Raw genomic sequence first — 14,313 nt, 5'->3', positions numbered from 1 at the left:
ATATCTATATATATATATATATATATATTAATCATGTTTCTGTTTGTTCAGCAATAATAATAATGGTATGAATCCACATCTTCTACACTGAGGTCAATGGATGACTATCATCGTCATAAGTCCACTGTGATATCACAGCATGCAGCGGCTGACTCAGAAAAAAACAAAACAGCAAAACACACACACACAAAGCAGCTTTGACAGTACAAAAGACTGCCCATAGAATACTGCTATATGGCTTTAGAGGAGCAGCGCAAGAGCATCCTCCAGATTTTAGTCCTGCAAGGCCCCCTGAACAGTCTGGAACCAGAAACCACTTAGCTTTCACAGAAAGCACAGTCTGAACACTGAGGGAGAGGCGCCTCAGACAATGGTAGAGCAGATGTCCCCTGATATAATAAATTTTTTGGTATATATCATTATTCTGGCCCTACGGTGACCATTATCTCTATCACTCATCCTCCCTGTCAGTTATATTTGTTCTATTATTCACAGTCTCTCTTTTTTTCTTCCCTTTCTTCTGGCCAGCTTGAGTGGCCTGTGCCAGTGGTAATGATGAGACTCTGGGAGATGATATCTTTTCTGTGGACTCTCTGTCACAGTTTGATATCTTGGGACTCTAACATCTTCGCAAGAGTCTTCTTCACCCTTAGGGCTGTGAGACGACAAGTTGGATTGTGAGCCCAGCACTCCGACATGAGTTTCCCCATCTGTCGTAGACACTAAAGACACACACGACCATATGCATAAGAATACAAGTACATTTTAGGCAAATGGTTTAATCCATCATTACTAATTATTTATGGGCATGCAAAAACATGTTTAGCAAAAATGTACCTTACATCCACCAAGACCTACAAAGTCAACCTATAACTTAGAAACAGGGCTGTACTTTGTTTTTTTAAAGGGAATAGCGTTGTGTTCATGTGCAAAGTGCAGGCTTTTTATTATTTGCCAAGCTGAAACCCATTTTAATATACTTGATATCATTTTGAGTATAATTATTTTTTTTATTTATGTGGATATAATAAATGGGTAGCATTTAATAATAAATATCAATTAGAAAAAGCGGTTATAATCAATAACTGTAATGCACATAACACAGAAATAATAAAAAAAAAGTGATATTAAGAAACCCCATATATCATTCCCTGTATGCTCACTCTATATGTTGTAGAAATAACATAGTTTAAAAAGGCCAATGTAGAATCACTTCAAAGGTGAAATATGAAATGCTATTTTAAATCCTTATACAAAGCTTTCTATATTTTGACAATACACACCACACTTCATCATAGTTTCTAAGTTATAAGCCTTTTTCTCAATTTCCGACCAATAAATCATAAACTTGACCTTGAATGACCTTTGTGGATGATCTACACTGCTACAAAGTTTCATCAGAATCCATTCAAGACATTTCGAGGCATCATGTTTACGGACAGGAAGAATGATACGCATGCAAGCACTACTACAAACATAACCTCCTTGGCAGAGGAAATAATTTGACTGATAAAGTTTTACAGGTAAACTGTAAACTAAAGAATACTCTGGAAAAGTGTATGATTAACAGCTGTTGTGCTAATAACAGCTGTTTCAATGCATCATTTCTCTCATACTATGAGGCAGAAATCTCCACTTAGAATGCAGATTAATGCATATTTACATGGATTTATTTTAATGTAAGTAACCATGTTGATGTAATGACGTTCACACATAAATGCCATTAAGTTTAAGTTTTAAAAATGGATAAAGATAAGAGTACCTCATCATTGCTCCATCGATTAGCAAATGAAGGTCTTTGTTTTTTTATGCAAACCACTTCTCTCATGTCCTCATATGAAGGATCGGACGGGACGAGGTCATAATAGGGAAGCTGATGTTCCTCCACAATACCTGGAGTTATAATGAAAGAAAATGTCCATTAATTATCATTAATAAAATATTAAGACACTTCAAGTCAAAATAAACACATCTTCCTCACCTCCAGAGATGCATCGTCGGGCCATCTCCCAGATAATAAGGCCAAAACTATACATGTCAGCTGTTATAAAAGACTGGAAGTGGCTCCTGTTGAGGGTCTCATCCAGTACTTCAGGTGGCATGTAGCGCTTTGTTCCAACGCGTAGGTTAGGAGGGATATCTACTTCATTGGTGTCACTGAGACAGGGAGGAAAAAAAGGAACGAGTCAAAGAATTTTTAGCATCGTCCAGTATTCTCCTTAATTAAAATAAAAGCTCAAAAGACTCAAAATGTCTTGTGTACCTATTAAACTTGACAGCCAGACCGAGGTCTGCAATACAGCAGGATCCATTCTTTTTAACCAAGATGTTTTTGCTCTTCAGGTCTCTGTGTGCAATAGCTGGTTTGCCCTGTGTGCCGTAGATCTCAGTGTGGAGATGACAAAGGCCTGATATGGAGGAATACGAAAGCTTCAGAAGAGCCTTGACGTCTAAGCTGTTGGACTTGAGGTAGTCGTATAAAGAGCCATTCTCGTGGTAGTCTGTAATTAAGTACAGCTGAGTCCACGAGCCGGTTCCTTTGATGTCGGCTGCAATGAATCCTGGGGATTAGATAGCTGGTGTGAGGGGATTAAAATATACACACAGAAATCAATGCGCATGGTTTCATTCACTTTTGGGGACATTTCATCAACTTGTGCTCAGTCACTGAACATCCATTTGTGTGTGTAACTTCCAAAACAATCAAACATAGTGCATGGAAGTAGGAACCATGCACTGTATTTTTTCTTTCTAATACTCATTTTCCATTTGTTAGTCAGCTATTACCTCTGCTTTTGAAATGCAAAACCCAGTGTATCGCTATATCTCCCTGGAAACATGTTGAAAAAATGTGTATCTTTACAGATATTTCATATTTTTTTTGTCTTTGTCTATGACAGCTTGCTGCTCAGACTTTAATTGCTACACTTGTTAACAATGAGTTCTGAGAAACCCAACACTCCTTTCCTCTAAATCTAGAGATTTCAAAGTCTGACCCGCATGCAACTGGCATCCACAGTTAATGTCAGAGTGTGGAAGCAGAACAAAATGAGACCTTTTTAGTTTTAAATCTAAATCGTCTTAACATTAACATAGAAATCAAATGTTAATAAACCTGAAAAACCTATAAAACCTACATAAATATAAATATAGCCCTTTGAGCAGATGCATAAATACTAAATGTGCAACCATCAATCATTCCCGGGCTTTTGACATTGGCACTCAGTTATCAAAACTTCCAGAGCCCTCTGAAACTCCAGAAATTAGTCGTTAACCCCAGAGGCTAAGTCAGCAGTCCAGTCAATGAGTTCCAAGAAGAGCCTAAACCAGGGGTGTCAAAAGTAAGCCCTGGGGGCCAGAATTGGCTTGAGACACTCCAATCCAGCCCTCTATATTGGAATGACAGCATAAATTTTGGACTTTTACCTGAATTTTCAAAAGTTTTACAGCTTCTCCTTCTGATAAAGTCCTCCCCCGTGGCTATTCATACCATACCAAAGTAATGAAGTAATAAAAAGCAAATAAATACCAGAAGAGATCATATTTTATCACTCACTACTGCAGAAATTTCTGTTTTTTTAACAATAGATCCACATAAAAAAAAGAAAGAAAAGAAAATATGATTATACAATAACTATTAAAGTAATTTTACACATTTGCCAAAGAGTCATGCTGACAGATTCCTTTCATTCATTACAGCAGCAATTCTCTAACATGTGAAAGAACTGTGGAGATTTTTCTTTTTTTTCTTATATTACTATTCGTTGACATGATCTTGAACAGTTTAGGTCCTTACTAGGCCAAGAGATATGTATTTAAGACTGATGATAAAAATGGTATGGAGATTCAGACTGAAGTAGATGCTTTGTTGGAGCGCCAAAGACGGGACAACAACTTGTCTGTTCCTATAAGGTTGATCCTGAAATTGCTGCCATGAGGCCTCTAAATCAGATGGCGTGGATGATGACAGCAGCTACAGCAGCTTCATCTCCTATGTAGAAATTTACAACTACAACATCTACGATCTCCTGGAGGAAAGATGCAATCAAGCCCACATCATGTATGTGGCTGGTTATCTGGAGGTGGAAGTCATATCTGCAGAGGAGGCTTTTCAAGTGTTCTGGAGAGGTAAACAAAAAAGAGGAAGGTTGCAAACACTTGGCTGAACAGAAAGTCCAATCGCTCCCACAGTGTGTTCATTATTAAACTGGCTCAGGCCCCTCTTGATGCAAAAGGCAAGAATGTTCTCCAGGATAAGAACCAGATAAGTGTCAGGCAGCTGTGCCTGGTGGACTTGACATGAAGTGAGCGACCTGGCAGGACAGGAGCAGAAGGCACTAGTATACCTGAAGCAGGTAATATAAATCAGTCTTTGCTGAATCTGAGGACATGCATCAAGATACTTCGAGAAAAACAAATGTGTGGCACAAACAAGATGGTCCCCTATCAAAACTCCAAAATAACCCACCAAAAAAACGACTTTGATAGCGATGGAAATGTTAGAATGGTCGTCTGTGGAAGTCACGTGGTACGCCCGCCCAAGATGGCAACAGATGGGGGTGCCAGGGCTCCATGGGACACCAACTTGGAATGGGAAATTATTTTTGGAACTCTCGATCCTTTTATGCATTTGCATAAAATTGCATATCAAACTTGGACTTTAGGTTTCCTTTTGGTATTAGTTATTTTATGGCCTTATTCCTGTATTCATGGATGTACCATTTGGAAGTTGACCTTTTTCTTCTTAAATTAACTTTCATACATTTAATACAGCAACTGACTGTTCTTTCTTGGATTTTTGTCTTTACCATTATATTTGCAACATTAACACATTCCGCAGAATAACTACTTTCCTGACCCTAACTGACCTCTGAGAAGAAAAACAAAAACAAACCTTAATTGTGCTGATTGCAACCGCTGCTCACTGTTAACTAAGTGCATTCATTCTTTTACACTCACTTCGCAGTTTTCAGGACCTTACCCAGTATGTTGTCGTGTCTCATCAGGAAGGTCTGATAGATTTCAGTCTCTCTGAACCAGCTTTCTTCCTCAGTGGTGAAGAAGACTTTGACAGCCACTCTCTCTCCTCTCCACTTGCCCATCCAGACTTCTCCATATCGTCCTTTTCCAATCTGCTTAACCATCTGAATCTGCTTGGCGATGGTGCGCTGCACCTGGAAACAAATTATTGAAACAACAAAACAAAATAAATTCCATTTTTACAAAGACAAGTCTCTTTAAAATCCCCTTTTTTCATTATAAATATAGGAAAACTTCCTTCTGAGCATCTTGCTCTGTTTAAGTTTTATACGAGCGAACAGGTTGATGTAATTCAGATATTTTACTGCACTAAAAATCATTGTGTGACATTTTCTTCTGCATATTCTGCATATATTTACAAACAATGGAGTGACACAGTGATTATTTTATCACAGTTAATCTCACCTTGAGGTGACGCAGAGGTGTAGAGAGTTTTGCTTACCAGTAGAGGGAGTCCTGACCCAGAGCCAGACCCAATGCTACGGGAATGCTCTATCAAGTCCTTCAGAGATTCCCCAGGGGGAATGTAGGTCTCATCCTGCTCCAGATCGATACTGTAGCGTGGCCGTGACTCCTGCCGTTTATATCTGGCGCAGAAAGTTTGCTGAGTGAACATCCAGAGGTGTGAAAGTGTTTAAATTAAGTGTGTATGAGACGACCTTCCTACCTTAGGTAACAAAATACGAGGATGATGCCAAGGATGATGCTGCAAACTGTGACTGAAATTAAGAGAGCCATGTACTGGATACTGTGGTAATCTAAAAATGTAATGATGAGAAGATGTAAATTAGAGTTTTTAATTTTTTTTAATTTAGCGATTTTGAAACAACAACAAAAAAAAATCCTGGTCTGGTCAAGATGGAAAGTCAACAGAACAACTACTGATAAATGGTGGTGACAGTCAGTTGTTCATGGGCGTCATTCCAAATATCTCTCATTGGCAGGGACAAGTTTCCCCCCTTCCATCTCTCTATTTCTTCCCTGCACCCCCTTTTCCTACTGCCTTATCGATCACATCCCGCTCCCAAATCTCACATATCAGATGTCACACGGACATCTACAGAAACCCCAGAGGTCTGAAGCAGCTCTGGGGCTCTAGACTTTCTGCACTGTCAATCAGAAGCACAGAAACACGAATGGCTGAACAGTGATACTTCATGGTGGGGAAAAAATAACACACACAAACACAATAAGAATTCGTGGAGAAAGAACTTCTTATAAGGTCACTGCAAATTAACTGATGATAAGTAATGTTTCAAATGAACCTACATTTAAAGGAAAACATAATGCATAGAATAAATTACTACCATAACTGTCCATTGTTACTGTTTAAAAACGGACTTCATCCTCAGACATGAGAGCAGCGCTTGCTGTTTTCTTGTGCTAATCTTTCACTTGGTGATAAAGCCGCGTTGCAACTTTCTTTTAACACTTCTTTCTGGCCCATTGAGATTTTGTTCTATCCGATCCTCAGATCATAGTAAGAACTGTTCCTTGTTATTAAAACTGATAAGAATGAAGCTCAAACTACGAAAAAAGAGTCAAATAACAAAACAGCAGAGGTAGCTTGAATGTATAAAAAATACACATAGGTTAGTGTATGTGCCAGAGGGGGAGAGAAGGTGTGTGTATGTGTGTGTTAGTTAGTGGGTTGTGGCATGACAGATGGACAGATATCTCACATCCGTCCTGAGGCAAGAAACTCAAGCAGGCCCTGGGGAGAGGCTGTCCTTTTCATTAGAGGGTGAGAGAACAAGCCAAATCTGCAGGCTCCGTTTCATCTCTCTCTCCTTCTCTCTCTCTGTCTCTCTATGTGCCACTTCACTCCAGCACCACACTGTGGTTTGTAACAGCTTAAACTGTCACTACCCATCACCAACCCAGCGTGGCCTAAAAGAGCCAGTTTTGAAAGCCACTCACACTTTAAAGAGGGGCAGGATTTCATTATGTGAAAAAAAAACGTGTGAAAGAGTGGATGTGTGTGTGTGTGTGTGTGTGTGTTTGTCTTACTTGATGTCATCAGTGGAGGAAGGGTGGGACGCAAGTCTTTGTTGCAGAAGTCTTGATCCGTGCAACACTCGAGAGCTCTCCTTGAACGTGCGTTCCACGTGTCCTTTCATGTACACAAACAAAATGTCAGAACTGTGCATGTCTATGTAACACTAATGAGAGGAGGCTAGTTAGCATTTTGTAATATAACAAAAGCTCTTTTACTGTGTATAAAGTAAACACAATGGTCTGGACAATTCTTATTCAAATGGGTCTCATCAACAGCTTCAGTAAGTCAAGTAAAGCTTATAAAGGTTTAAAAAGATTTCACGGGTGACACACGCACATTCACATGCAGCAGACTTACTCTGCATTGAAACTCAGAGCCAGCCAGTCCCAGGCAACCTGCAGTGAGTACAGCAACCCCCCCCTCCTCCTCCTCCACCATAGTGAAGCAGTAACCATCAGTCCTACAAAGAATATGCACACAATTTCACCATCACAGAAATCCAAATAAATATTTAGATCTGAAGATCATTTTTATTGACTGTCAGCATGTTAGTCGCGTGTCTAATCTAGTGGCATGAGTAATTGTGACAATACCAGGAATACACTAGCACATTTATGAATGTTTTGAATGTGAAAGAGCCCTGACTTCAGTTCAGGAGATGAGGCTTGAGGTGAGGACGATGAGGATGAAATGGAAATGAGGAAGGACAGAGAGCGGTGGTGATCGTGGCCGCTGTATTCGTGGCAGGGCAACATGGTGGCTTCCACAAATTAACGTTTATATATTTTTAATGGATTCATTCTAAGCTTATGAGAATCCAACAATTTGTAGGAAGATGTAATTACACACTAAATGATGTGTATTTATGAGTACATTTTTTACCTTTAAATGTAGTCAAAAAATTGAGATGAAGTAATAATGACACAAAACAAATAGATAGCAAAGATGACAAATAGTACATTCATATCCTTATATATTAAATAACTGCATCTAAGCACATATAGACCTTGTACCACTAAGTATTAAAATGTAATCTCTGAAACAAAACAAACAAACAAACAAAGAAACAAACAACTGAAATGGATAATGAGAGTAGAAATAAGCTGTGCCTCACGAAGCTTCAGGGGTTTCAGAAGAATGGAGCTGAATTAAAACATTTGTGTGCTTCTGATCTAATCACGCAATTATGAGTCTTTTGGCTAATTACACCGGGTAAATGTTTGCGTTGTATTTTAATGGGCTTAACACTGTGTTTTTTAAAAGTTTGTATGTGTCTGTTTTGTGAGCATGCAAGTGTGTAGTCCAGCATACATGCAAGTGTTGTTGACCGAGTCTTCAGGACAGTGATGGTAGCAGTGGCACCAAAGCATGTTCTGAGCTAAAACTGTGGCTGCGCTGCTGCTCTCCTCCACCCTTCGATCCGATGCCCCCTTCCCCCCGTTCTTCAGGAGCATAGTGTCCAACATATTAGCTGTACAGTGAAGACACAGGAGACAGAAAACTTTAGTACACTGCACCTCAGGAAAATCAGTGATCAGTGATCAATAATAATAACACATCCCCTTTTTCAAAGCCTGTCAATTGTCTTCCTAGCTTAGCATTGTTTGGAGTTTAACAGTGTGCTGCTGAAAGAAACCCTGCTGTTCTGAATTTAACTCCAAGTGGTCAGAGTTTAGCAGAGCTGATAAAGGAGCTGATCAAGGAAACAAGTGAAAACATAATATGAAGTATGTGGATCTATTGCATCTCCCACGTCACTGATCAATGGACCAATTTGCAAACTTCATAAACTCATAGGGGAGGGGAGGAAAAGAATGAAAAAAGGAAGCGGTACTAAAAGGAAACAGCTGGGGAAGAGTTTTCAGAAACAAAGGGGAGAGGTTTAGCAACCTGCAAACAAACTGTGTCTATAAATTGCAGAACAATTTAGGAATAATGTTCTGTAATGCAAAATTGTTTAATTGACTTTGAATATATCATCATCTACAGTACATAATAGCATCAAAATTTCAAAGAATCTGAAAAAAGCTCTGTGTGCAAGGGACAAAGCTGGAAATCAGTATTTTTAGCTTTGTCAGAAAATCAGTATTCGATGTTCCTCTCATCCTCACCGAACTCAAAACAAGCATGGCTCTGTCATGGACATCAGAAACACCAGAACCAGACCAGAAATCTTTGTGTGTGAACACAGTTCAGCTTGCCAGCCACAAATGCAGGTTAAATCTTTACCATGCTAAGAAGCAGCCACAAATGAGCAAGATCCAGAAAGGCTGCTGTCCTCTCTGGCCTGAAACTGGAAAACTATTCTGTGGTCCAACAAATCAAAATTTGAAATCCTTTTTTGGAAAACATGGATGGAAAGGAGTTATTTAATTGTTTTTAGACTGTGAATAATGCCAGATATATGACCTGTAATCGTACATTGTAAAATTAATAAAACACGTGTAACAAATATTTGGGCTAAAAAAGAATGCAAGCTGAAATCTCCAAAAGACGTATAATTATTTAAACCAGTATGACACACTATAATAACCCTGCTCATTGGTATAGAAACATTTTTCAATTAAAAGTAACTGTGCAGCTTATGCGCTTTTTTCCCCCACTCTTACTGTAAAGTAGCTGAAGCTGCATAAAGTCTTTCAGTGCAAAATCAGTCATGACAGCAGATAATCCCCAAAGACCACTGTGGTCAAAGAGTGGAACAGCATTGTGCCACACTAGATGGATGTCTTTCTCTTGCTCTCTTGCTCTCTGTCCGATTCTCACTTTTCCTTTTATATATGTATATATATATATGTATATGTGTATATATGTGTGTGTATATATATGTATATGTGTATATATATGTATATGTGTGTGTATATGTATATATATATATATATGTATATACACACATACATGTATAAGGCTTTCAAGAATGCCCATTTCCATGTTAGCGCTCAGTGTCAGTCAAATCCAAGAAAAGTTTCCCCCTGATAGATGCAACAAGATCTAAAGGGCAGAAACAGCCAGAAAGCCAACCAGGCATCAAAAGGGAGACATGATTAATCCTCCAGAGGAGTACGTGATGAAAAGGCTAAATCAGATTGCAATACCAAATACAGTGACTATTCTTTAAGTGGGACTGTGTCCTTTCACTCTGTGTTGCTGTTTCTGTCAGAGGGGAAGTTTGTGGAGGTGTTCAGATCCTCCCTCACAGTGGCCTTGGTCTCTCTATCACATCTGTTTTGCAAATATTCAAAACAAGGACACAAGAATGGAATGTTTCATGAGTCTGTAAGGAACTTTCTGTCTTGAAGAGCTCTGAGTCACTTAATCTTTTGCTAAACAAGGTGCACGATGTACCATGACAGCACTTAACTGCAATGACATAAACACAAAAATGAGCATTACGTAGAGCAGCACATGGATTACATATTTTCTAAACAGTTCATTTGGCTATGAACAGATTAGTCTCAAACAATTTGTACTTATAAATAAACTTGCTTGATTACACATATTGCTTGACATGAAGGCAATAAGTTTTATAGCTTGCTGTATAAAGTATGCAGATTCTATCGTATCCGCCAGTTCATTGACTGATGGACCAATATATAATTCCAATTAAACAAATGTTGGGAGGCTGTGTAAAAATTTTAAACAACAGAACATGATCTGCAAGCTCTATAAACTCACATTTTATTCACAGTAGAACACAGAAAATGTATCAAGTGTTTAAACAGAGACATTGTGGTATCTCATTAAAAATATAGTTATGTTGCTGCCATCAATTTGAAATTGAGGATATAGATAAGGCTGAAAATCACTATTGGATGGGCCCTCAACCTCACTACAATACAAACTGTCTGTTATGGAAGTCATAATGAAGGTATTTATCCAACAAGTTTTAAAGCCTGCTGTACATATGAGTAATTTTACTGCACAGTCACTGATGTTCAACAAATTACTAAAAAGCCTCAATGATGGGAAGAAAAAAATCAAAGAGAAACTACCTCTCTTAAATTAAAGACAGGAAAATAACCAAGATGTGACATTTTCTTCACACTGACTCTCACATAATGTGTCACATGCATTCTCCCAATTAGGTGGTCTAGCTGCAGAATGTCTCATCCCTCTCTCTCTTACATCTCACTGCCAATACCACCTTTCATCATTTCCTGCTGTTTCCAGCCTTTCAACATCCCAACTTCCATCTGCAGACTCTGGAGGTTTATTTATTTACTCATTATCGCCTCATTATTTGTATTTGCAGGAGAGTGGCATCAAATTCTACTAATATTCTGTGTCCTATAACTTAATGTGACTGGAAATCACATTAAGTTTGACTCATTACTATGAACTACTTTAAACTACTACACCAGTGCACTGTCACCCATGTATGCACATATATATACTGCCCACCTTTCCTTTCGTTTCCTCCTTATATTTACTCTCGTCTTGGAGATGCATAAGCTTACATGGACCCTCACACAAACTTGCATTGTCAGCGACGTAGCACGCTGAAGGTCACCCAGAAACCTGATCTGCATCCCTCACACATTCCACAGGCAGCTCCTCTGTCTCTGACACAATATTACACACACACACACACACACACCCTCTGAGCAAACGAAGTGTAATTATGGTGAATTACTCCAGCTGGAGAGCCTTCAGTCACAGCTCATCACCATCAGTGGCACTGTAAATGCGAGCACTTCCACACTGGATTGAACTTTTCCAAACATGTCTGCATTATTGACGGTAGTTTATCTGCCACCTTTATGACCATGTTTCTCATTTCTGTTCATTTCTGAAGGCTGTGACTGAGCAATATTGGCCTTGTTTGTGACACAACCTCCTTCCTTTTTTATAGTGCTAAGCGAAGCATGACTATGACCTCTGTAACAACCTTATAATGGCAGCAATGACAAATGGGAGAATCATGGAAATTCCCACTTGATAACATGTTCTGTGTGTTTTTTTTAAACATTTTTTAAGACATGCATGTTTTTAAATGAACGTCTTTATTTTTGGCAGTTCTAATGGAAGACGTGCTTCCATTTTTCCTTATTCTAACCAAATGATCGACTTTTACTGATTGTTTTAAGTTGAGTCAGTTTGAGGTGCTACATTGTTGTTTCATTGAACTTTTTTTACTTTCCTTTTTCTTTATTACAAATAAAAGATTTTAATAAAAACAGTAACAACAATGGGATGTGACGGGGTTTGCATGCCTTGAAAAATAAGCACTCCAATTAACAGAGCTGTATAACAGGAGCAGACTTCACAGACTAGACAACAGGCATTGAATCTGTGAGCTGTGACCACTGCACAGACTGTTAACTGTTCGTCATGGGTGCAGAGGAGGATAAGTTACTCCAGGTGGCCATGATAAATCACCTTCTCAAAAAGAGGCATCTTCCCCCTTGTCTGCCGGGTGCACTCTGACCCTGAGGGGGTCACAACCAACCTGCAAAGGGCCCATACATCCTCCTCCACCCTGCCACTGCACTCTCATTCCTCTTAACCCCCTACAGGCTTCAAAGGCCTGTGCCACATGAGACACTCACACATGTGCGCATATTGTACACGCACACACAAGAAAGTGTCCGAGGAGCACATTCCACACTCTTCGCTTCTTCTTCTCTGCTGCTGCTACACCCACATCAGGTCATCGGTTTCCAGCGCACAGCTTCCACCAACCTGTTTTCTCTTTATCGGCTGCCTTTCTGAAGGACTGACAGGGGCTCCCACCAGACAGAGCAATAATGCCACGACAAATTTATGGAGTTGACCCTGCCCTGCATTTTTCTCAAATCCCACCCTCGAAAAAAAAAATAGCTCCACTGTCAGAAACGAAATTCTACATATGGGTGTGAATACAGCAAAGAGCTGCTATATCCACATGCAAATACTCAAACACAGGCAGATGTACACACAGACAGACGAAATAACTGCTCTATTCACAACAGATGCCAGCAACATAAAGAGACAGAGACACAGAGGCCTATATATAGGGTGCGCAGATGCACTAAACTTCTTAATCTTGCATATAATTGTATGAATCTTGCAAAATGTTTGCAGACAGACACACACTGGCTGACGAACATACACATTGATAGACAAGAAACAGGTGTAGGTGCTGACACCACAAGTGTATCTGTCTCATATCAAACCCATCTTCTCTTATTTTTTTTTTAACATTATCTGCCCACAATTCCCATCAACGCGTCTCACTGCTCGTCTATCTATTCATGTGGTCTGGACTTACTGGAAAAAGCCACAAGCGACTGAAAAATTCTGGGGTTCATTACAGACTGCAGCCATAGCGCCACCACAATATGTCACCTTAGCCATTCTGCCCCCCCCAAAAAAAGGAAATGTGGGCAGACGCTTCTCTTTTGTACTTAAGGTTGTTTAATCTATGTAAGTACTGTATATTGTAAGTATAGCATAGTACACTCACATGTCTATATGTTAAATATGAAAGTACAGCCAGGAGAGTAGTATCTTAGGGTGAAAAACTTGAAGACATACAGGATAGCGCAAAAATCTTGAGCCACCCCTACATTACGTATGTTTTGCTTTCAAGGAGCTTTACAGACTTCCATGTAAAGTTTTAAAGGGGTCTTCAACAATAGCTCTCCAAGCTTTTTGAATGTCTTTCAAAGTTTTTCTATGAACATTGGATGCTTTTTCAGCCCAGTTCAGTGCAGTCAAGCATAAAAGGACACCTTAATGAAGGGATGAATCAGTGTTGTGTCTAGACATTACAGGAACCAATTTTAAAATGCATCTTTAGGCTCTTTGTTACTAGCAGCATGTCTAAAAAACATAGTTTCTTCCCATTTCTTTAGTTGACTCTATGGAAAATGACAAAAATAACACAGTTTGACAGTATAAAAAGTATTTTTGCACCAACAACATGATTCCCAAAGAGCTATTAGCTAAAAACTTCTCAGTATCCTGTACAGAGTGTCCTTAAGAAAATTGAGCAAACTGGTCTAGTGGAGGGGAAAAGTGGCAGTCTTAAGAAACCATCTCCAGCAGATATCTGAAAATCATGTTGATAAGACCTAGGAAAAAATCCACCAAATGCACCTGATGCAGGACCTGAGAGATAAATCTGACCGTTCAGTTCATCAGTCTACCGTTCACTGAAGCCTCAGTAGCACTCAGTGGAAGGGTAGCTGTCAAAAACTACATTTCAGACAGTGTTGATGGGATCTTATCAAATCATATTTTGATCAACCATGTAATACCATCTAGACAACATCTGGTTGCAACAGCTTTAT

At 39.2% G+C, this 14,313-nt stretch overlaps 1 protein-coding gene across 3 annotated transcripts in view; it reads right to left on the bottom strand.

Moving 5' to 3' along the window:
• Window positions 1–18: 18 nt before the first annotated feature.
• The window catches only part of bmpr1bb (bone morphogenetic protein receptor, type IBb), a 57,372-nt gene continuing 43,077 nt past the window's right edge, over window positions 19–14,313 (bottom strand). For all 3 annotated transcript variants that reach the window (XM_005941563.3, XM_042221678.1, XM_042221677.1), the window contains 10 exons: window positions 8,351–8,510; window positions 7,397–7,499; window positions 7,051–7,153; window positions 5,708–5,798; window positions 5,483–5,627; window positions 4,982–5,174; window positions 2,264–2,561; window positions 1,982–2,157; window positions 1,763–1,893; window positions 19–722 (listed from right to left, as the gene is read on the bottom strand). In XM_005941563.3, coding sequence (XP_005941625.1) covers window positions 597–722; window positions 1,763–1,893; window positions 1,982–2,157; window positions 2,264–2,561; window positions 4,982–5,174; window positions 5,483–5,627; window positions 5,708–5,798; window positions 7,051–7,153; window positions 7,397–7,499; window positions 8,351–8,510 — 1,526 coding nt within the window. In that variant the 3' untranslated portion in view covers window positions 19–596. The remainder of the gene's footprint in view (window positions 723–1,762; window positions 1,894–1,981; window positions 2,158–2,263; window positions 2,562–4,981; window positions 5,175–5,482; window positions 5,628–5,707; window positions 5,799–7,050; window positions 7,154–7,396; window positions 7,500–8,350; window positions 8,511–14,313) is intronic.

Source organism: Haplochromis burtoni, unplaced genomic scaffold (genome assembly GCF_018398535.1).
Source record: "Haplochromis burtoni strain Fernald_Lab_line unplaced genomic scaffold, NCSU_Asbu1 Contig_72, whole genome shotgun sequence".
In the NCBI taxonomy this organism is placed as follows: domain Eukaryota; kingdom Metazoa; phylum Chordata; class Actinopteri; order Cichliformes; family Cichlidae; genus Haplochromis; species Haplochromis burtoni.
The sequence above is the reverse complement of the archived record's forward strand: the minus strand, read 5'-3'. Positions and strand labels throughout refer to the sequence as shown.